Consider the following 25,023-nt stretch of genomic DNA (forward strand, 5'->3'; position numbering starts at 1 on the left):
TTAGAATGGGATGTCATAGAAGCTCCTGAGATGTACCGTAATGTGTAGGTGTCGAGACTACTGGGTGGCGAGACCTGTAAAGCTAACTAAACAAAACTCTAAATCTTAAAAAAAAATCTATTTTCTTTTAAAGTCAAACGAGCACTAGATATTAATCTACACAGATTTCTCTCCTAAAAACTGTTTATTTGGGTGAGTAAAGTGCTAACATTTATTTACAGTAAGCTTAGATTTCCACTAAAACTGGGTGCAGCAACATTAGCATTAGCAGCTAACCGCTAGCGCTAGCCACGGTTAGCGGCTAATGCCACCAGACAGAGCTACACTGAGTAACCCCAAGTGTTCCGGTAAACCAGAGCGATATTAGCTAGCAGTTAAAAATCCCATGTAGCTTGTTTTAACACGGTAAACACAGACTAGAGTCCAATATACTCACCTCTGAAAGGCGAAAATTTAGGTACTTTGCTTTTAGCGGCTAATGCTAATGCTGCTTCTGCAGTGCTAGCCATGGTTAGCAGCAGGCTACAGGCAGATAATACTCACCTCTGAACGGCCGGTAAAAGAGCTAGTGCTTTTTTTTTTTTACCGCTGCTGCTGCTTTTTTTTTAATGCTGCTGCAGCCTCGGAACTGCAGAAACTTCACTGAAACTCCTGTATAAAGCTGCACTTTAGTGGAGTGGCTTTACTGCTCCTTACAGCCTGACCGGTTACATTCATAAGGTGCACCGGATTTTTGGAAAAATGTAAGTATTTTAGATACACCTTAAAGTGCAAAGAATATGGTAGTATATATAACAATAAAGTAATGTATCTAACAGTGCTAACCATTGAACACAGGTAGTGAAATAAACAAATTGTGATTTTAGGTTCATATTTTCACTATCAAGAACCTAAATGTTGCATTAAGCAGCACCACTTATCAGGGTATAATGCTAACAACATCACACTCCTCAGACACTGGAGTTCGATGCCCATTCTGTCCAAACAGCACCGCCAAAACAAGACAAGACAAAACAAAACAAGTTTTGTAGAGAAAAATGATTGAAGTCATAAAATTAAGATAAAAGTCTCTCTAAAAATATTTTACAGCCATGCTTTGTTTTAATGGCCTGGAATAGACTAAAGGTTAGGTATCCAAAAAAAAAAAAAAAAAGCCAAAAAGGAATTCCAGTTAAATTCAAATTTATTTTACATAGCATTTTCACATTCCAGAGTGGTGATGTGTTCACCTACACTTTTAAGGAATACAGCATTAACTCCTACAAACTTTATTACTTTGGTCATAATGTAACCAATTGCTGCCATACTGTAACAAGCTTACAGATTTAAAGACAGCTGGTAAGATAGCGCTCAAAAATATACAGGCACTCTCATATCGAAACCCCCATATTAAAAACCTTTACTCCTTTTTATTGTCTAAAAACACCAGCTGCTTGATGCTTTGTGTTACTGACCACTTTATGATTTTAGGACCAGAAGAAATGGTTCAAATATTAAGCCCTATCTGGACGGGATTAGTTTCTCAGGGGGTCCTGGGGTAATTTTCTCTTTTATTGGGGGTCCTCTGTGATTTTATTCCCGTCGGGAATGACCATGTCTGTGTTTTTCTCAGACTTATAGGTTGAATTACCTACTGTTTTTTGCTGAACTCCGTGGTCGTCCATATCTCTGAGTTTCTTCACCTCACGTTTAATAAAATTGTCATTTGTCCCCTGCTACTCACGTAAGTACACTTTAGGAGCGCGTTTTCACCGAGATTCACCGAACAGCGAGCTACTGAACGCAATGTCATGTGACAGAGAAAAGAAAAAAAAAAAACTCACTGGTCCTCTTGTTTTTAATTGCAGTCCAGATGCAAGAGTTTTATCACTGAGTAAAAGTGTGAAATATTTTTCACAGACGTCCCCCTGAGAAACTAATCCAGTCCGGTTTGGGCTTTAGCCACTTTGAATAAAATGTTACGTTACCTGAACAAGAACATTTCAGTCTTCTATAAAATCACAATCTAAGAGATCTTGGACTTTAGTCCAACAGCCAACAACTTTAATTTGGAAATTCATAACAATATTCCTCAGTCATAATAGCATTTCAAACAATATTTAAGCATTTCAATACATATTAAATCCTTTTATTTGTATGGAAATAGAAACACTGTACTTATCTTTCCAAATGAGAAGAATTACAAACTTACAAACATACAATAATAATCTCTGTATTTTGCTTCCTGAATGAAATCTTAAGATACTTCATGTTGATACAGACAGTCTGTGATGTGTGGCACTGTCCACATTCAAAATCTACAAAAAAAAAAAAAAAAAAAAAATCTCTCAAATAAATGTGGAAGCAGTTAGCAAGGTCCAATGATGAGATCTTCTTAGCAAATATATCATTTCATATATACAGGCTACAAAACAATCTCTCTCTGGGCTCATCTTCTCATGAGTCCTCTGCTGTGAGCTAAAATGACCAGCAAAATATCTACAGCATATTAAATTCTTCATTTCTATATAAAGCTGGACTTACTCAATTAGTGTATGAACAGCTGTAAAACACCCGGTTTCACATTTTCACTGATTTTATTTAAAGTACAGCAAGTACTTTTGGTTTAAGGGTCTTTGATGTTTAAGATTATGGCTTCATTTAAAAATGTCTAGCATGTGCTTGAAAGATTAATAACCTTCCTACTTCAGTCAAAGAATAATAAATAATACAAATAAAGAGCAAAAAAGAAATATTTACCTTTCATTTCCTAAAATGAAATATTTGCACAAGACTCTTTCACTATTACTGAAGAATAAGAACCCCTGCGTGTACAGTGGGTGTGGTTTAGCGAGAATAGAAAGCAGAACATCAACATACAGCATCTCTGTGCTGTTAGCAGATACGTGCTGAAGCCTGGCTTCAGCTTTCGTTGCGTCGGGTTGATTTCTGTGTTCATATATTAAACACTAAACGTTTCATGCAATATCAAGTGCAGAGTCCTGTTAGTTGTAAAAGCCTGCCACTTACAAGCCTGCTGTCAATCATGCTGCTTTGGCATATTCTTATTGGTCCACTGACGTCAAAAGCCATGAATGGTTTAAAAAAAACATAAAAATAAAACAAAACAAACAAAACTACTATTGGCAAATGATACAATGCCACAGAAAAGCTGCAAAACAAAAATCACCAGATACACTATAATATGTATATGATTAACATAACAATATTGATAACTATATATTCTTCCTTACGAGCTCAGAGGAAGACTTGCTCATAGAGTCTTGTGGTTCAACAGATTTCAGTCTGTTCCGTTAACCCAGGCTAGGGTCCAGTTTCAGGTTTTAGGCACAAGTAAAGAATTAGCAGTGGGAGGCTTCTCGTTCTCGCGGGTCCGGAGTTGACTCACTCTCCTCTGGAATGTCTTGCAAATCTGGATGGAGAAATAATAAATAAATAATGCGTGATAATGCACCTTATTTGAAGATGGAAAATCAATTACACTGATTTTAGAACATTACAAACCCATTTACAAACCCAACCTGACCACCCAAGAAAACTGTCATTATGAGCCAAGTCCCGATTTAAACCCCACATTTTATTAGTAAATACACTTTAGTTAAAACTGACCTTTTTAAAACTACAATCATAGTTGTTTTAATGACAGAAATATGTTCAGAATGATGTTAATGAACAGTGGAAAAATCATATGTATGTTATTTAAGAAAATTGTAACACAGCATTCCCTGTGACAAAGACATGTTTATGGCTCACTTGCAGTGCATATCTACGGTGCCTGTACTCCCTGATTTCCATTATCTTGCCTGGTGCAGTAAATGACCGACGTGTAGAGCTTTTCATTTTGCTTTTGCAACATGCCAAGTTTAAACCAGGCTGGTGCTTCGTGATAATAACATTCTATGATTTTGTTACTTTGCTATATTGTGATTATCACACCATAACTTTATATAAAAAAGCATTAAAAACTTAGTTCTACGTCTCAGATTCTTGTCTTGAATCAGACCTAGTTCAGGTTGGGCATCGGGTCGGGTTCACTCCAAAACCTTGTGCATGGAAATATAAATTATGCATTTTCATATTAATATTTATGTGACTGAGCAGATGATTTTGTCCATGAGGCATGAGTCTCTGCTATTTTTTTTTATAACCAGCTACTAGATATTTAAATCAAGTGTTACTTAGGTGTTACTTTATATTGGCTGTTGTGCTCATGGCAAGTCAACATGAATTATTGAAGGGCTGATAGTTGGTGCTATTTACATAGCTGTTTCTTCATCCACAGTGACACTTGTGTACTGGAAATCATTAGAAGGCCTTACCACCCACAGTGGACAGTACAGTGGGTGGTAATGATCATGCCATGCAGAATCTGGCTAGAATTGTCAGTGTGTACAAGAGAAAAGCCACTCTGGCAAAAATTGCATTTGCATTCTTTAGCTTTCATGGGACATGGCAAAAATCATAGAACAAGAATAGTGTATTTTTCGCACTTTAGGGCGCACTTAATTAATTATTTTTCGAGGTTATGAAGAGCAGTAAAGCCACTTCTCTGAAGTACAGCGTTTCAGTTTAGTTCTCCAGCACCAAGACTGAATCAGTATTAACTGGAACATTCAGGGTTCCTACGTGTAGCGTCGTCGGGGGAAACTACTAGCGAGTAGCTCTGCTAACCGCGTCTAGCGCTGCTGCTAACTTTGCTGTTAAAAATATTGAAAATCTAAGCTTACTGTAAATAAACGGAAGATAGAAAATATAACAAAAACAAATGTATATTGATAGTGCGCCTTATAATACGATGTGCCTTATAGTCTGTAAAATATGCTTCCTTTTGGTGTATCAGTGTACAAACAATACACTATATACAAATATACTGATTCTTTATTACAAAATATATGATATAGGACATTTAATTGCACTCAATAGAGCCTGTAATGAGTGCGCTTTTTTGTACTTACATCAATCTATATTTCAGTAAAGAAATATTATAAAAAAAGAAGTATTGGGCATACAGCTTTTTGATTAACTGATGCTTGAGAAAAAAGCAGGAGTGAACTTTAGGTTAGTGTTTAATTTATGTGGCTGCAAAATATCAGTGTCTATGTTAATTATTTCTGTATATTTTGACCCTGTGTTGATAATAGAATAGCACTAAATGCTTGTTTTTAAAGGTGTTTGTGATGTGTGTTCAGAGGGCACAGTGAAATGGAGCAGCATCGAGAGAGCATGCTCTGAAATGTTCAACTCTGCTGACGGCTCCATTAAAAAACACACACAGTGATTCACCCACTCACAGAAAATGGCTATGCAGCTACTTCACTCATTCTCATTCCCCAGAAAGCCCTGTGTCTATCTGTGCAGGTGCGTAGGTGAGCGTGATTTATGAGACTGCATGTTGCATTAAAGACTGCAAGCATGCCCTGTGTATTCTAACTGAATCAATATCGGTTACATAAGCATGTGTGTAGGCTGATATTAGTATTTCATGGGGCTAAAGTTTACCACATTTCAGCAGAGACATTTCTACACAGGCCTCGGCTCAACCACAACACACTTTTACTGTGCTGAAAATGACATGAATAATGAAACAGTGTAGTACAAAGAATTACAGGAACAGCATTAGGAACAGCATAGTATAGTAAGTGAAATTAATCAGCAATGCTTTATTTTCTGTTGCAACAAAACTGTGTAACGTAAACATATTGGCAGGAGTGTTGTTTGTGCAGTCTGCAAAAATTTGAAAAAAAAAAAAAAAAAAGACACGCAGGAGAAAAAGTGATTTTACATTCTGAATGTCATGATTAAAATAAAGGGCTTTAGTTTCGATCTTGCAGTAATGCTGAGAATGTAATTTGTAACATCTGTCATCACATATTTGTCTACTACATTGGTGACTCAATAGTCTCTGAACTGACAGTCCTCAGTTTCATTACAAGGCACCTCTGTTTTGAGCTTGTTTGAGCTTGGCTTGAATATTTTTAAAGAAGAATGCTGCTGCAAGTGACTGCAAGTGTTACAATTAATAATTACTTTTTCATGAAATCCTCCAGCTCAGTAATATGACCATCCACAATCGGCAAGGTAAAGGAAGCTTCTCACAAATTAACTATTTTTTTTTAACGTTACCTTTTAACATAAACATGTTTCTTCATGCTTTTTGTTGATGTTTTAAAAGCTTTCTATACATTAACAAACCTAATCAGCACATTATTCTGTGTGTCTAACTGGTCATAATTACGTTGTGACAATAAATAATTAAGAGAACTAAGTTACTTTTAATTTTCAAATCAAAATATTTATTGAAAATGATGACGTATAAAATATTCATATTTGACAGTTTATGAGTTTTTTGTATCTGGGACCCTAAATCGCTGGTTGAACACAATCCTTCACTACCTAAAAATATATTTATTTTAAAAAATTAAATAAAAATAATGTAAACACTACTGGTCAAAACTTTTAGATTTTCGGTTGTCTAGTAGCAGTGCTATATTTTTTTCTCATCTTAGCAACAACTTTATTACTACACTTCATCTGTCAGACCTCTAATTCTCCTCTTCATTCTTACAAATTAACTTTTTTTTTAACGTTTTAACAGAAACATATTTCTTCATGCATTTTTTGATGTTTTAAAAGCTTTCTATACATTAACATACCTAATCAGCACATTATTCTGTGTGTCTAACTGGTCATAATTACGTTTCGAAAATTAATAATTAAGACAATTAAGTTATTAAAAATAAAAAATATATAAATTATTTATACACTACTGGTCAAAACGTTTTGGTTTTCGGTTGTCTAGTAGCAGTGCTGTATTTTTTCCATCTTAGCAACAACTTTATTACTGCTCTTCATCTGTCAGACCTCTAATTCTCCTCTTCATTTCTAAAACTGATACTTGGTTAAGTGTTAAGCTGAGCTAAAGGTGTTGTCATGTGGGTCAGCCAGACCTCCTGCTGTACCAGTTTTTTAAATAGTTATCTGTGTCTTATTCTAGTTATTATGATGAGAGTGTGAATGTGCTGTGTGTAAAGTGTGTAAATGCTGCTGCTTTACTTCAGACAAAGGCTTTGTAAATTGACATTTTAAAAATCCATTTCCAATGCTTTCCAAAGATTATTTCCATTATTATTTATTGCTACTTACTAGCTGTAAACTGTTTACTAATAAATAGTTTGCTATAATGTTTTACACAGGAATTTGTTTCATTTCCGGTTACTGACTGGACCTGAAGAGCTTAAACGGCAAAAATAAAGAGAAAAAATTGAAAATTGTGTTTAAAAACAATTGACCGTAGTGTAGATGCCCCATATTATCTGAGCTCTAGTTTATACGCTTATATTCTTAAGATGATCTAATGATGCACTGATGTATGATTATCACTTTGTCTAGATGTCATGTCTGCATCATCCCAATACTGACCTCTAGGGCTTTCAGAACGAGGAGACACCTTCACATCTTCGTCATCGTCATCATCATCGTCATCTGACAGCACATCTACATCTACGTCGCTGCCGTCCTGCAGGCAGTCCAGCTGATCTATAGACGCCTGGCTGGCCAGTGGTGTGTCAGTGTTCGGGTCAGTCTCACTCTCTTTACGATGGTGCGGAGCCTGGAGGAAAACAGATGTTACCTCTTAAAAAATCAGAAATTCAGATATTTAACGTAGAAAAGAATTCAATCAAATAATCAAATATGTAACCTATTAAAACCCTAACATGTTTATCTAATGCAGTGTTATGTGCTACCAAAAGCATCGCCAAAAGATTGTGGTGTTACAAACTATCAGTTACTATAAATTTCCTATATATAAAAATGTAGAAAAGTAAAAATAAATAAATAAATTCTATCAAATATGTAACCTATGAAAAACCTGACATGTTTGGTGAATTTAAATATACAATACATCATTACAGAACTGTCCATAAACCACTGGTCTAAATGTTTCCAGGGTTTCAGGTTTCTGGACAAATTAGAAATTACTAATTAGGTTTACTTAAACTTACAGTGTTACACATTACAGAACTTAAAGAAGAGGTGTTTTATTCGTTTTCGTAAAGTGTTGGTGTGGCTGCAGGTTCTCTTTTGAAATAACCAGCAGCACACATGTCTCCACTTATTAAATCAGTATGTTAGTCTTTTAACAGCTGATCACATGCTTCTGCTTGATTAGAATGTTTTTTTACAAATATTAAATGTTATAAAGTTTTCTACTAAAGATCTACTTCTACTCTAAACAAGGAATTCAATACAAGGAAGCTACATGTTTATCTATGGAGGAACTGCGACTTCTGTAAACTAAAATAATGCAGCTTATACTGATTGTGTAGTTCCCATGTTTCACTCTTCAGTGATCACTGACATTGCAGCAAGTTGATTTCAACAAGTTTACTATATTAAATATCTAACTGAAAACTGCAATGTCATTCAACACATCAAGAGAGAAAAGACTGTTGACATTTTTTGCCTAAAGCAAGTTAACTTTACAAATTCAGTACTGCATTACTACTTTTGGAAAAAAAAATAACGAAATTTAATGAACCAAGCAAATATCATTTGATTTTTCTGCTAGGATGAGGTAGAAAAGTTATAATATCACTGAACACAGGCTACGTTCACGTTACAAGGTTGAAGTGAATCAAATAAAATTTTTTGCTCAATGTGGCTCAAATCTGATTTTTTCATGGCTGTGTGAACGTACCAAATTCGATTTTTTCAAATCAGATTTGAGTTACTCTCATATGTGGTCCTAAATTGGATACGTATCTGATCCATGGACATGCGGCATGAATGTAAACGGTCAAGTTGGAATTCAGGTGTCTTTTTGTTTTTACGCACGCGCTATGTGCTTCTCTCTCGTACCCACACATCTCTTGGTGCAGCTGAAAAACAGCAAAAGCAAACCGCCTGGTCTTTTTTCACCTCCTCGACCTGAACATGTACTTCAGACCAGCTGTTTACTCTCCACTCACGCAAAAGATGCTCCACATATGAGCTGCTAACTCATCCATTACAGCTTTATATAGCTATGAGTCGTCTCTCAAAAATGACGTTTTTTGTTTTTTATTGTTGGTAGAGAAGACAATGTTTATACACGTATCAAAGTGCGCATGTGAGGCGTTTCAGGGACAGATTTGTTCACATTACACACAGATACAGATCACTACATTTGTGAATGAGAACTGATTTTTGCCCAATCCAATCTGAGCAAAAAATTGGATTTGAGCAATGTGGATTGTAATGTAAACAGCCAAAATGTCAAAAAAAAAAAGAATCAAGCCATTATATATTAAATATATATATCCTAATATATTAATATATATAGCCTAATATTAATTACTGTTTCATTCAATTATTTTTTATTTCTTTACATTTAGAATAGATGTAATGATGAACCATAGTTTGATTTATGCCAAATGTTTCCCCAGTACCCTATACTCCACACAAGTGTCCAGCTTGTACAAAGCAATAACAAGTCTCTTATTAGTCAGAGTGGTCAAAACTGCATGTACTGCATACACTGCAATTTCTTCGCATAACTGCAGTGGATGAAAACACAACGTTCACTTTTTTTTTCAACCGACATTTTGTAATTGCACACAATTTTGCTAAACCTCTGAATGGAAATGTTTATACTAAGAATCTTATATATAGATTTCTCCACTAACACTATATTAAATGTTTGTAATCCTCTGTGATGCAGTACCTGTGAAGCAGCAGTTCCTGTGCCGTTTCTGGCGGCAGCACTGTTGGACTTTAGATCTTTTAACTGTTTCTCTAGTTGAGCTCTCACTCTCTCGCTGTCCTTTAACTTGCCCTCAGCTCCTTTCAGCCGGACCAGCTCCTCCTGCAGTAGACTGTGCTGCCGCTGGAGCAGAGCCAGTTCCCCCACAGAGCCCACATCGCTGCTGCCGTCCCGCGACAGAGAGCGCACGGGCCGGGAGCCAACCGCTGCTGGAGACACGGAGCTCTCGCGCAGACAGAACTCTAAAATAGAGTCCTGCCGAATCACTGCACCCTGAGAAACAGAGAAAAACGTACTTTAAGTTATTTTAGACTCGATTTCACTCAAACATCATGTGCTAATGAGTAAGAACAAGATACTTTAATTACGTCAAGCACTAAACCTCATTAACCCTCCTGTTATGTTCATTTGTCAGGAACAGCAATGGTGTTCCCAGGTCATATTGACCCATCGCATGTTTAATTATCCAAAAGATGACCTGAAACCAAAAAAAATCCTAACAAGCAGTGTGAAGAATTCATTACTAACTCTATTAATAATTATTCTATCAATATTTAGTGCAATGATGTTCCTTACCTCTAACATAGTGCTTCAATTACGATAATTTACTCATTTTTCATAAAAATTATGCACGTTTAAACTTTTTTAAATGTTTCACTATTTAATTACTTTTAAAAGACCAACAAACAAAACGCAATAGTTTTACATAAAATTGAGATTTTGCAGGGGGTTGTTTGAATATGTGAGATGAACCATTTTCATATTACACTCCTTAAAGCATGTGGAAGAAGTTTCATACTGTAAAAATACTTTTAACTATTTTTCCTAGATCTTAAAAGTTTAAAATGGGTCAAATTGACCCTTAACATAACAGGAGGGTTAAATTAGGGATGCACTGAATGTTTAGCAACAGAAAACATTCGCCCAAAAATGGCAAAAAAACTGTATCCCTGTGTCTGAGTAAGTGAAAAGCCAAAACAATTTGTACCGAACAGTGACTAAATAAGTTTAACTCATATTGCAGTTTCCTCTAATATTTGGATAATATTAATGGCAGACAGGGAGATGGCAGTGAAACTGACAAACAGCAGGTTTATGGTTATTTTCACACTTTATTTTTAGGCTTTTTTTAAGCTTTTATTTTTCAGGCCTATGAAGCTTGGTGTCAGTTTACCTCTTCACAAAGTGTCTGTTTAACAAATGAAAGATACAAGCTGTAGGGTTGTAAATGTTACTAAGGTAGTTAGCTCGATAGATGTGTTTACCTATGAACTCCCATCTATTCTACTGTGGGTCTCTGTGATCCTAATATGGCTTATTTAAATGTAGTACTGTCAATAAGCTGTGTATCGAGTTGTGTAATGCTGAGGAATCTAAAAAGTACCTAGTGCATTGCCGTTGTTCAACTTTATTGTCCTAGTGACTTTGAACATGTGCTTACCTATTTTTTTGGGTGTAACATAAAGTCTGAACTTGCTGCCATTATTTGCTTGATTGGTACAGGAGGGTAAACTGCGGTTCACTACGATTCACCATCACCTCAATTAACTTCTATTTATCCTGAATATCTTTCTTATAATTCTGCTGGAAACTTTCTCTGATGAATATCAAAATATCATATCTACTGGTTTATTTAGGCACCCAGGCCAATAAAATATAGCTATATAGCAGAAACACTGTATTGGGCTTTGATAGTATGTCTGCTGGAATGACAAAAGGTGAAAACCGAGACACAAACGCACTTAGGCTATTTGACTTTAAAATAGCAAAAAAGAAAGTGGCCAAATAAACAAACACATGAGAAAAACAGTTAAGTTTTCAGCCTTCGGCCACATGTTTCTTTCTGTTCAGTTTTGCTTTCGGTTATATTTTTTTTATATTGCTGCATCACAAATTTTAAGCACAGTTCAAGTTCAGTTCTATCTCATTCATTTTAAATACTGGGTGTTTGTGTGCAGTTGAGGGAATAAAAGCAGAGCACAATAGTTTTCAGTGTATTCAGATCCATGAATCAGATAATGAGTCAGATGCTGTGGGCTAGAATCTGACCTGCAGAGCGTGAAGATAAGCACTGAGATTCACCAGCCTCTGAGACACCTCCTGAAAAACACACACAGTCCATCATCACAAACAAGCCAAACAAACTCGCTTCAGCATTTTCCACACCAGACAAACGCCTGCATTTCATTATTTATACTGTAACCTCTATTAACTCACTATTATACTAATTAGAATGTATTTCATCATGTTTGGAAAACAAATAGTAACATGTTTGTGTATTTTGTACAGTTTTAAAATGAAATGGTAATCCTCTTAAAGATATGTTACTGAAATCACCAAAAGAATGAAGAGATATTAAGCTCTGGAGAAAAATAAGAGACGTCTTTGATTTTACCAAATTGTAACATCTGGAATATAATTAAGAGGAAGATGGATGATCACAAGCCATCAAACCAAGCTGAACTGCTTGAATTTTTGAACCAGAAGTGGCATAAAGCTATCCAAAAGCAGTGTGTAAGACTGGTGGAGGGGTAAATATTAACTAGTTTTCTTTGCATTATTTGAGGTCTAAAAGCTCTGCATCTTTGTTTTTATTTCAGCCATTTCTTATTTTCTGCAAATAAAAGCTCTGAATGACAATTTATGTTTGGAATTTGGGAGAAATGTTGTCAAACATTGTCCATATGTTGAACAACAATGTTCATTTTACTCAAATATATACCTATAAATAGCAAAATCAGAGAAACTGATTCAGAAACTGAAGTGGTCTTTTATTTTTTTTCCAAAGCTGTACGTCTTATATCTGAGGCAAAAAAAGAATCCTGACTTTAGAGATAATCTGTACAATTTAATACTTGCATTTTTAGTTTTTGCAGATATTTATACAAAAACTAAACTCTCATTTGTGTCTATTGAGTGTATTATTTCACATTCGGAATGACCAGCAGCCCTAGCCAATACAGGTCTGGCTTTACTGAGCCAGTGTTTAATTCTTAAATACTTTGCTTCACAGAAAAATCTCAAAACTAAGTAATGGTTCCAGTATATTGTGTATCCATGACTATGAACTCATGCATTAGTCACAACAGCTTTCACTGCATGATCCAATCTACGTCAGTGCTCAAACTGTTTAAACTGACTGTGTACCTCACTCGGTGTCCTATTCTCCATATGATTCCCATTCCCATCCTGTAAGATTAAAGGAATGCATCAGTTCCAATGAATCAAGCAAATATGATGCACTGATTCAGATTTTAAACGTTCACTAAAAAGCTTGTGCTACTGAAATTAGGGACATCAGCTTGGATCTTTGGTTTATAACAAGTGTTGGTTGAAGCAAAGTTTTGCAGCAATAACATTTTACTGCTCCTAAATCGTGATAGGGTTTTACAGGATTCAGGTTGCCATGGAAACATGTGAGTTTCAGACGGTCTTGAATAATGAGTAATTATCCCTTTTACAGGACTACATAAAACTCAGTGAAAATGTGACACATTCTCTATCCATCTATGCAGTTACTCAGTTAGGTAAATCTACAGTCTATAGACATATAGAGGTATTCTAAAAACTTAAAAACAAACAGTAAAAACAGCAGCAGAAACTAATCATAAGAATGTTTTCAGAATTTCTTCTAGCAATATTTCGTTTCTGTCTCTTACCTGAGACACCAGAGTTTCCTGTGAGCCATTGACGAACACCTCTTGTCCATCTGAAACGAATGAGAAGATACATAGAACAAATGAACATAAATAGTCAAAATGATAACATATATTAAAAAGAAATAATCTGCATGTAACATATTAGTATGAAAAAAAAATCAAGAACTAGTCAACATAAATTCAACAGTATTTACTTCTACACCTTGCTGGTTCATCTACACCTTGCTCTGTATCCGCTACTAAATACAGAGAAGTTTACATCAACTCTGACTAGTATTTGCTGGTGTGGCTATTCACCCGAATATATATTATTTGTATTTGGATGCATTATTATTTTTTAACATTTATTTAAAAGTTGTCCGACCTGAGGAGGATGGGTTCCCCCCCCCTCATACGTTTGCCTTGATAGTACAAGGTAGATGTGAGCCTCGGTTCCTATCAAGGTTTCTTCCTCCTCCAGCTCTAAGGGAGTTTTTTCTTGCCTCTTCTTGTTGATCACTGTGGTTCTGTATTATATGTTTAATGTTTTGCCTGATTCTCTATCTTGCTCTCTCATTTCTGTAAAGCTACTTTGCGACATCAGTAATAAAAAGCACAATATTAATTAACTTGATTTAATTTGATATATATTTTAGCTATTTTGTTGTGTTTAATTCAGGCTACAAAACAAGCCACAAATCATTACAAACACAAACTAAATGTACAGCCATGTTGTTTATAGGTGTTATACATACATTTTATATAACATCACACAATTTCTCAAAAATGTTATGCACATCTGTTTTTTTAACAGATTTACAAGAAATCTGAAAGTTTTGTTGTCAATATTAAAGTATCTTTTTTTTAATACCTTAGATTTAAATGTTTTACTCCGGTGTGTTTATCTTTTTTCTTTTTGCCCACATCTTGTATACAACTATATATTGTATAGGTTGTAGTTGTTTTTCTCTCTTTTCTTTTTTTTGTTCATTTATTTATTTAGAATTATATATATTTATATGGCATTTAGCTGACACTCTTATCCAGAGTGACTTACAAGGTTATTTCTATTACAGAGGTGGGTTAATGTAGTGTTAGAAGTCTGCCCGAGGACTCTTATTGGTGTAGCGCAGCATAGTGTGTAGTTTAATTATGACGAGTAATTTATATTTGTTTTGTATTCTATGACTTTTGGACCTCAGGAAGAGTATAGGAAGAGTATAGCATGTCTCCATGCTATCCCATGACTTGTTTTGCATGTCATTATAATCTATGATCATCATGCTAAAAGTCAGAGGTCATTTTTTTAATGCTCCGTACTCACTGATCACTAGTGCCCCTGTGTGATTTTGGTGGCTGTTGGAACTGCAAACCAAGGAGACATCTAATCCAGAGCCCAACATCTGCTCAGTCAGTCTGTCCACTGTTCAGAGAGAGCGAGAGAGAGCCTGTTTATTATACTGCAAGATTTAATTTATACAATCAGACTGGAAAATAAACAGAGAAAAACAGAGAGAGAGAGAGAGAGAGAGATGCTGAAGACGAATACAATTAAGGGATACATTGTGCCTGAAGGGATGTTTCTCATTTAACATTCCACCCTCACCCTCTGTAATGGCCTGAGTGAGTAGCTGCTCTCCTCGCACCGCCTGAGGAGTGTCGGCTCTGAACAGGTTTCTGGAGTTTGGCGGTAGCATGACCTCGCGACCTCCCATGACCTCGGCCAGATCTGAGAACAGAGTCACTCGCTCCTGCAGCAACTCCAGCACCTCCCTGTCCTTCTGCTGGATGTCAGCTGTGGGGAAAGTGTGAAGCTTCAGTTTAACTGATGGTTTAACAGTCAGCCGGGCAGTGTGTTATTGTTATGTTGGAGGATGTGAATACCTTTGAGTCTTCGTAACAGTGCCTTGTCTTCTGTCTCGATGAGAGGGAATTCATCTCTTGAGGGACAACTGCAGTGAAAGAAGATTATAGTAATAAGTTACTTTGTTTAAATGTGGTTTGTGATGTTAGAACAGCAGTGAACCCATCAGGCAAATCACAAAAATAAACAGATGGTTATGTTTTGTGTGAAATGTTTTGAAAGCCAGCTAAATAAGTGAATTTCTAAAGCTATGTAAGCTACACAAATAAGGCTATAAAAGATACCTTTTTTAAGATAAGCTGTAGAGAGCCCTATCTTACACCCTGCACAAGACATGCTGCGATGCTCATTGTTATCTTGCACTCTTCCTACAGTCTATTTTAATTGGAATAGCAAAGACACGTATGTGGAGACCAATTACAAATGATGAGTTTCTTTGATTTTACCAAATTGAAAAACTCTGGAATATAATCAAGAGGAAGATGGATGACCAAAGCAATCAAACCAAGCTGAACTATGCCAGGAGTGGCATAAATTCATCAAAAAGCAGTGTCTAAGCCTGGTGGAGGAGATCATGCCAAGATGCAAAAAACTGTGATTAAAATCCAGGGTTATTCCAACAAATATTGATTTCTGAACTCTTTATGAATATGAACTTGTTTTCTTTGCATTATTTGAGGTCTGAAAGCTCTGCCTCTTTTTTGTTATTTTAGCCATTTCTCATTTTCTGCAAATATGCATCAACAATAAACAGAATACAGAAAAAAATGTAATTGCTGTTCCTGTAAGTGACCTGATCACACATCTTCACAGCGGGAACGTGCAGGTCAGCAGGACTCTGAATTATGCAGAAGGTAAAATTATTTATTGTAGACTTTACTGTGTGTTAGTGTGCATGTGTGTGTGTGTGTGTGGGTATGCACCTGCAAACAGCTTGGCTTATGTGCCGTATCCAGGTGTTTCTGTCTTCTTTGGAAGCTGCATGAAGCTCATACATCTCTGGTGGACTAAACTCACTGCTAATGAGGAACAGCCCTCGCTCTTGGTTGGCTATGTCCCTCACCAACAGCTTCTGTAAGGAGACTACTGCAGACTTATCCTAAAGAGAGAAAGAGATAATAGACAAACAGTTATTACATCAGAATGAGGTGCATTCAACTAAAACAACAAGCTGGATTGAAATATAAATCCGATCCACTGAATATGAAACTTTAATTGGAATACACATTAGATTAGTATACACTAACCTAGTACCATGAAAGATTAAGAGCACTGATTAACCTACAGGATATGTATGTGGGGCATCCTGCATTGAATGTGGATTTGATTTCTTGTCTGTTTACACAGATAATTCTAGCCAGATACAGCCGATCAAAATCATTACCACCCACTGCACTGTCCACTGTGGGTGGTAATGCCGTCCATGACATATTTCCGCTACACATGACACTGTGAATCAGGGTATGTTAAATGCCTGCACAAATTCACATTTACATTTATGGCATTTAGCTCTTAACCATAGCAAGAAGGTTATTCCTATTACAAAAGTGGGGCAATAAAGTGTTACAGGAGTCTTGCCCAAGGACTCTTATTGATGTAGTAGCGCATAGTAACACTGACTGGGAATTGAACCCCACATAGTATAGTAGCTCACTGGCAGGGACTGGTTATCCACTGTGCCACACAGTCCAACTTCCTCCCATGAGGTAACTCTTAATAATTAATTTACATACTTCTCTCCCATGACTTTTGGCATGTCAGTGTACATGAAGATGCATGCAAAATGTTTCAGAAGACAAGTCACTTCTGTGTACTTCTGTATGTGTGCCTTTTTGTGAGTCAGAATACATTATGTCTGTTGACTCACCAAACTTGCGAAGACGTATCTCTGATCTTTCTCCTGCAGAAATACTAGTATGTCAGTCATCAGTAGAACCTGAACATCTACAGAACACAAAAAGCACAAAAAAATACATTAAAACTCACATTACAACACATTGGTGTGCACTACTATACACGTAAGGGCTTAGCTCTTGTTGTACACGATATCATCACTCTCCAATTGAAAACAAGTATCTTCAAAACAGGGACTTTAAAGGAGAGAGGTAAAACCTTCCTAACTTTGAATGGAAGGCAATGTAAAAAGAGTTTATTTTGGTACTTTGGCAGAAATTATTTTGGTCCATTCATTAAGAAATTTTGACACAGTTTTTGGTTCAAAATATGTAGTAACAAATCAACAAATCGTAGATACTTGTTTTTTAATTGGACAGCGACAATATGGACAAAGGTATTGGGACACCCACTTTTTTCTTCTGAAATAAAGGCTCTTAATAACTGTGTCTGTTGTTCAGGGCTGTGCTTTTAACTAGATTCTGGAGCTTTGCTGTGAGGATTTGATTGCACTTTAAAAGAAGAGTGTTAGATCACTCACACCACCTTATCCTCAACTCATAGCAAAAGTACTGGATGGAGAACCACTATTCCATAGAACACAGTTCCACTGCTCCACAGCTTAAAGCTGGGGGCTTTGATGATGCCAAATGGTAAGTTTTGTCTCACCAAAATAGGTGGTCTCGGTCCGGATCTATTGAACCATGGTCAGGTTCATCTGCTGTGTAAAAGCACTTTTCTAGGGGGTTCAGACTTTCAGGCCAATTACAGGAAGTTAAGTCAGTCTTTTTTTACAAAGAATTGGTGTTGTGTTACGCAGCATGATGGACACAAATGCTTAGACTAGTAATTCATTTGACTGTAACCGTAAATTAATCCTTATTCATAAACAGAAATAAAAGGAATCTGATAATAAACTTCTTTACTCATTCTGCTCCAGTGCGCATGTGTGCGCAAAGGGGAGTCGAATTCTGACAGAGAGCTAGAATTTGTCACAACACCTGGCAAAGCAGCTCATTTCATCATAACATTTTACAAACCAATTAATATGAAATATGTGAAATATAGAGACGCAGCCCGTGTAGCTAAAGATGAAAGAATGTAGTACAATTCTACAAACACCTATCAGCTTAGATATAGGCATGAATTCCACAAGGTGTGAAAATAGACTGGTCGTAGAGTGAAAGATAGCAATGAGCATTAAGCTTGCCTTGAGCAGGGTAGAATATAGGGCCCTTAAACCTTAGTGCTTAGACTCTTGTCGAGACTTGCAGGTGTGAAAATGTCTTTAAAGTCGCTGAATGTCTTCATTGGTAGGGGTGTCCACAAACATTTGGACAATGTCCAACTTTAACATTAATGCACATATAATTTTGCAACTGACAAAAACCACTTGTGCCCATGTGCCTCTTAGATTCGTACATGGAAATAACTTCTTAAGTTCTGATTGGCTAATCCCTTTACAACTAAAATTTCTAAAAGAAATATGTATACAGTGCCTTTTTATTTCTTAAAAATTTCAGTAAAGAAGTACGTTTTAAAAAAGTATCCCCTGTATTTAGCAGGAAGTGTATTACGCATACAAAGCCCTCCTGCCATGTCTCTCATCCTCTGTACCTTTCAGTCTAGAGCCGGGGGTCTTCCACAGCAGTGTGCCCTCATGGATGAGTTGTCTGCGAAGCAGCTCCGGAGGTCTGAAGAGTGCTCCCGAGCGAAGCTTAGCCTCAGCACGCGAGTCCAGCCTGGAGCGGATCTCCTGCAGCCGCTGTGTGCGCTCCAGTTCCAGAACCTGTTGATCTACGCTGCACAGCAGCTCCCGTATCAGAACCAGAGCCTGTGCCACACCCGCTGCCTCCTCTGCATTGTCTGCAATATATAACATAAATACAATTATAATGGATTTTATCTAAAACATTGCACAAAAAGTAAGAAAATTTGTTTTTGGTAGATTATTTATTGGTTGTAATAATGATTATTGCCAATAAATCTTAGACAGTTGGAAAGCTTGTTAATTTCTCTTTTAAATGGTGGGTTATGCCCATGAAAAATTTGTCAAATCTTCTCTGACATTTTTAGTTCGTCTATTTAGGAAAAGATACATATTTAAAAGGAAACCATTTATATGGCTATTTATAACTTGTTTATTTTGTGCTAAAAACTGTCGCTAATATAGTTGTTTCAATAATTAAAATTGATAAAAAAAAAAAAATTAAAGGAGAACTTACATCCCATAACGCTAGCTTCAGCTATGTGTGCCGCCATCTTTGAACTGATAATAACATAGACATATATATATATACATAGAATCCGCATAGCGTAGCAGCCAGCGCCAGGAGGCAGGCTATGCTAAGTCTATGTATATATATATATATATATATATATATATATATATATATATATATATATATATATATATATATATATATATATCTGTCATTATCAGTTCAAAGATGGCGGCGCACGGAGATGAAGCTAGCGTTATGGGATGTAAACAGTGGTTTTTAATAAGCTTCTTGTGCAGTTTTAAAGTTAATAATGCCTCGTTTTAAATGTCAGGGCTCTCTGGATTCTACCAAGGAGGTGTAGAGCTACTTTGAGCCTAAATAACGGTGGAAAAAGCAATTTATCCCGATTTACCCCGTGTCATCCAGTCTCAAGGGTGTTTGGACAAACTGTCAAAATTTCTGTAACTCAGAAAGCTGTGGGAGAACGGAGGTATGCTATTCATCAAAGATAAGTACTTTTTATCATGTTTTACTACACCAGAAGTCCATTTTACACCGAAGTTCTCCTTTAAGGGACAACATGGATTTGTTGTTTCATTTTTTTTAACTGCACTGCCAAAGTATCAGATTGATACTCAGAGCAAAAAAAAACATCCCTAATAAATAACCAGACAGGCACAGAGATTTCGGCCCTCAATAGAAAACCCATCAATTACATAGCTAAACACTGTTAAAGAGGCACAAGGAAGTGAGGTTTACTGCCTTCTTCGTTCTGTGTTCACAACGTGTTGAACCAGTCATGCTCCCTTCATTCAGTTTCACTGTGAAATTATGCTGAACCCAGATGGCACCGACAAACTCAGTCACTGGGTCCACTGGAACTAATTAACAACTATAACTCAGACAGCAGACAGAGTAAATGGAAAACTGCTTTTTTACGGTTTTACGGGTCAGACAGTGGTTACACGACTGTCCGCATCTATTTAATTAAATCGACTCAGACAGTACTAAATTTGATAAACATGTTTATCATACTCATATACAGCTCTGAAAAAACTTCATTTTCTGAATCCATTTCTCGAAATTAACAATTTATAGCTATATGTTTGAGTAAAGTAAAGAGTATTGTTTTATTCTATAAACTACAGACAACATTTCTCCCAAATTACAAATAAAAATATTGTCATTTAGAGCATTCATTTGCAGAAAATGAGAAATGTCTGAAATAACAAGAAGATGCAGAGCTTTCAGACCTCAAATTATGCAAAGAAAACAAGTTCATATTCATAAAGTTTAGAGTTCAGAAATCATTATTTGGTGGAATAACCCTGGATTTTATTCAGAGTTTTCATGCATCTTGGTATGTTCTCCTCCACCAGTCTTACACACCGCTTTTGGATAACTTTATGCCTTTACTCCTGGTGCAAATCTTTAAGCAGTTCAGCTTGGTTTAATGGCTTGGGATCATCCATCTTCCTCTTGATTATATTCCAGATGTTTTCAATTTGGTAAAATCAAAGAAACCCATTATTATTTTTTTCTACAGTTGTTGGTGTTTGCACAGTATGTATACACCAATCAAGCATACCATTATATACCAGCTCCTTGTTTCTACACCCATTATCCATTTTTACAGGCTCAACCAAACATATAGGTGAATTTTGTTGTTCTATAATCAGTGTAGTCCTTCTGTGTCACTGCAATACTTTATTATCCACCTTTCATCATGCTTTTTAATGGTCAGGAACCCACAGGATCACCACAGATAAGGTGTTATTTGGGTGGTGGGTCATTCTAAGCTCTGCAGTGTGTGACAGTGGCATGGTGGCAGTGTGTTGGGCTGCTTTAAGTGGATCAGACACAGCAGTGCTGCTAGAGTTTTGAACATATTAATGTCACTGCTGGACTGAGAATAGTCTAAGAATAGCAGCATCCTGTGAACAATGTTTCTAATATAGTGGACAGTGAGAAGATACAGTGTTAAAAAACTCCAGCAGCACTGCTGTGTCGGATCCACCTACACCAACACACCACCAACATGTTAAAGTCACCGCAGTAATGCACTACACAAATAATAATTGCTCCATGCTGGTCCTGTGGTCATGTGGGTCATTCTGACCATTGAAGAACATGGTAAAAGGAGGATAGTAATGTACGCAGAGAAAAGAAAAAGAACTACAGTCTATAATTACAGATCTACAAAGTGCTCTTGTCCAATGTTCAGTGGACCTAATACAATGAATTGTGGGTGAAGAAACAAGAAGATAGTTTTAATGTTATGCTTGATCAGTGTATATGTATTATAACAGTGGTTATAATTGTGCAATAAGCATGTAATACATCCTCCAGCATAACAGCTTTTCCTGATAACAGGCTTACAACAAGCTCTGCCTAGTTTCTGCTGTTACCATAGAGATGGCTTACCCTTTGTGTTGTCGAGGATGCGCTGCACCAGAACGGGATACTTAGTGATGCGCTGAGTAACCAGCAGAATGCACTCTTGGAAACCATGACGACGCAACAGAGGACCTCTACTCACCCTCTGAGAGAGAGAGAGAGAGAGAGAGAGAGAGAGAGAGAGAGAGAGAAAGAGAGAGAGCGAGATGAAGGTGAGAAGAAGAATAAATACCAGACAGACACGTGTAGATGAGGAGAAAATTATGTAACTGTATTCACATATCCACAACTTACCCATAGTCGCTATATATACACTACATTTTTCAAATGTTTGTGGAAATCTCTTCTAACAAACTCATTCTGCTAACATTAAGTTTGCACACATTGCTGACACAGCTGTGCAAATGCACACCTGCACACAGCTAGAGATGTATTGCCAATAGAATAGTACTATTTGCATGTATAAACATGGAAATACTGGAACTTTTTCTAATGCCAGACATGGGGGGGTATAAATCCCCCAGCACTGAACTGCTGAACTGTGGAGCAGTGGAACTGCTATATATCCTCTAGGTAAAACTTATCCTATCCTATATATCCTAAGATAAAAACAACAAGACACTTCTGAGACAAGGCTACATGATCCAACTTTTATACAGGCACTTTTATTAACACTAAGCTGTAGATGAACATGACATATATTCTAGAGATGGAAACACCAGTATTCATCTCTGTGGAAGAAGAGAAAGGGGAACTGTCAAAGCTAACAGGAATGCAACATAGCTTATACTGATATAAACGATATTATCTCATCCTATATCTCGTTTATACATATATATCTCGATAATTCTTAAAACTATATATATTGCCCAGCCCAGCATATAATCAGAGATCAGCGACAAGCTGTACAGGTCTAAGAATGTTTGCTGAGCTAACTTAACTTTAAGTTCCACTCACATGTGACTTTAGTAGCACTGCTGAGGTACATTTATAATTAGAATAGCACTACTAAGGTACATTCATGACTAAAATAGCACTACTGAGATATGTTCATAATTGGAATAGCACACCTTAGGTATATTTATAATACGAATAGCACTACTGAGGTATATTTATAATTAGAATAGCACTACTGAGGTATATTTATATTTAGAATAGCACTACTGAAATACATTTGTGACTAGAATAGCACTGGTAATGTAAATTCATGCTTAGAACTACCGAAGTAAATGTTTTGTGCTGTGTTAATATGTCTGCTGGAATGTTAGAAAGGTTAAGTGTTCAATAAATATTTTAAAATTGTAATTTTACACTATTGAATTGACTAACTGGTGAAAAAGCGGCAAAATGAAAAACCATCAGCAGTCGGCCTTTGGACAAATGTTTCATTTTGTTCAGTTTGGGTCACATATTTTAATTTTGGTGCATCACAAAATTTTCACACTACAAAATAAATGTGATGGCTGCTCTGTAAAAGCTGTTTAATAGAGGAGAACAGTTCATTAAATGCCAGGAACCGTTTTTTGGCTGCCCAAAATAGTGTCATGCACTGAATTGAACTGTCCTAATGAAGCACACTGGGCACAAACTGCTGTGATTTTTTGTCTTCCTGCAGTACTGTGTGCTAAAAAATGACCAATTGCTCATGATGCAAGTTAGACTGAAAAATACCTGAAAATCTGATGATTCATTCAACTATGACAACATTCAGGCAGCAAGGCTATTAGTGCATACAACACCCACGTTCATCCAGCTGTACATCACTGTCCTCCCACTGCACTAACACACACACACACACACACACACACAGTACCTCCATCTCTTCTGCCTGACCAGTATTAGGTGGTTATATAAACACAAGCACACCAACACAGACACCTCATTTATCTCCTCTCACACACTCCTGATGCCCTGTGTGGCTCCTTAATCACATTCCCAGGATGAGCTCCAGCCAACGTTGACTAAGCATGCTGGTGGAGACGTGTTGTTCCATAGGTTATTTAGGACGGATGTAATGCTCGCCCTTTGTGTCATATTTTATGACACATATATCCAGTTCTCTTTCTCACATGCAGTTTTACACACCCATTTACAATGACATGCCATATATCATGGAAGAAGGGACAAAAATATCTTGTCCCATGACTTTAACCATGTCCCATGGGTGGTAAAAAAATGCAGTTCTGATCCGGAGAATGTATCAACACTATGTTTTCTCAAAGTATCTGCTGCATTTTACCACTTTGATCACTGCCCTGTCACTGATTTTTTTAAAATATAATGTTCTGTTTTTACTCCACAAGTTTACTATAGACTCTGCAGCACACGTGCACTGAGAATGCTCATGCTGCATTCACACAGGCTGCAACAAGTCCCTCATATCACCCAAGTTTGTCTGTTGTGTGTGTGGTTGCTTATGCTGTCATGCTGCTCTCTGACACTCTCTCTCTTACACACACACATATTTCACAAAAAAAGCAATATATGCAACTACACTAGTGTTTATTTTCTCTCATTTAAACTCAGCAAACTCTGCACATTGCAATATTTTAGCGCGTTTAGCAGCAGCGCTTAGTGCTAGTTAAATGCTGCTCGACAACCCTGGGCCGAGGAACTCTGAGTTTTCCAATAAGCCAGGGCGATATAACTATATAACTAGCCATTCGTCCAACGTAGCTTATTTTAACACGGTAAACACACTGACTATAGTCGGACATACTCACCTCTGAACAGTAAAAGAGCTAGCACTACGGTTAGCATCTAACGCTAATACTGCTCCGGCCTCAGTGCTGGAGAAACTTTACTGAAACTCCTGTATAACGCTGTACTTCAGTGGAGTGGCTTTACTGATCCTTACACCCTGAGTGGTAAAAATGAGGCACACCGAATTATAAGATGCACTGACTATTTTAAATGAAAAGATTTTAAGTGTTTACAGTGTAAAAAAATACAGAAGAATCTTACTTTATTTATTTAGGAAAAGATGTATATTTAAATGGAAATCATTTATATGACCATCTAGTATTTTATTTTGTGCTAAACATTGGTTGTTTTTATACCTTTGTCTTAATAATAATTCAATAATAATAATAAAAAGAAACTTAAGGGACAACTTTAATGTTTTTTTTACTGCCTTGCAAAGAATCAGATCAGGACTTGTTATCAGCAAATACTTAAAATCAAATGACTCGGGGGCAAAAAAAAAATCACTACTCAAAATTTGACAAGAGAGGGCTGTGTATGTAAATTTTGGGAGTATAAATA

At 36.5% G+C, this 25,023-nt stretch overlaps 1 protein-coding gene across 5 annotated transcripts in view; it reads right to left on the minus strand.

Annotated features, from left to right (window-relative positions):
- Nucleotides 1-1,834: 1,834 nt before the first annotated feature.
- arhgef1a (Rho guanine nucleotide exchange factor (GEF) 1a) overlaps nucleotides 1,835-25,023 on the minus strand; it is a 103,031-nt gene continuing 79,842 nt past the window's right edge. For 4 of the 5 annotated variants that reach the window (XM_049476325.1, XM_049476324.1, XM_049476329.1 and 1 more), the window contains 13 exons: nucleotides 21,787-21,904; nucleotides 18,755-19,003; nucleotides 17,112-17,188; nucleotides 16,168-16,343; nucleotides 15,265-15,332; nucleotides 14,987-15,175; nucleotides 14,705-14,803; nucleotides 13,402-13,451; nucleotides 12,890-12,931; nucleotides 11,792-11,842; nucleotides 9,704-10,015; nucleotides 7,420-7,609; nucleotides 1,835-3,412 (listed from right to left, as the gene is read on the minus strand). In XM_049476325.1, coding sequence (XP_049332282.1) covers nucleotides 3,342-3,412; nucleotides 7,420-7,609; nucleotides 9,704-10,015; nucleotides 11,792-11,842; nucleotides 12,890-12,931; nucleotides 13,402-13,451; nucleotides 14,705-14,803; nucleotides 14,987-15,175; nucleotides 15,265-15,332; nucleotides 16,168-16,343; nucleotides 17,112-17,188; nucleotides 18,755-19,003; nucleotides 21,787-21,904 — 1,692 coding nt within the window. In that variant the 3' untranslated portion in view covers nucleotides 1,835-3,341. The remainder of the gene's footprint in view (nucleotides 3,413-7,419; nucleotides 7,610-9,703; nucleotides 10,016-11,791; nucleotides 11,843-12,889; nucleotides 12,932-13,401; nucleotides 13,452-14,704; nucleotides 14,804-14,986; nucleotides 15,176-15,264; nucleotides 15,333-16,167; nucleotides 16,344-17,111; nucleotides 17,189-18,754; nucleotides 19,004-21,786; nucleotides 21,905-25,023) is intronic. The other variant, XM_049476326.1, reaches the window with a different exon arrangement.

Source organism: Astyanax mexicanus, chromosome 3, assembly GCF_023375975.1.
Source record: "Astyanax mexicanus isolate ESR-SI-001 chromosome 3, AstMex3_surface, whole genome shotgun sequence".
Lineage (NCBI taxonomy): Eukaryota > Metazoa > Chordata > Actinopteri > Characiformes > Acestrorhamphidae > Astyanax > Astyanax mexicanus.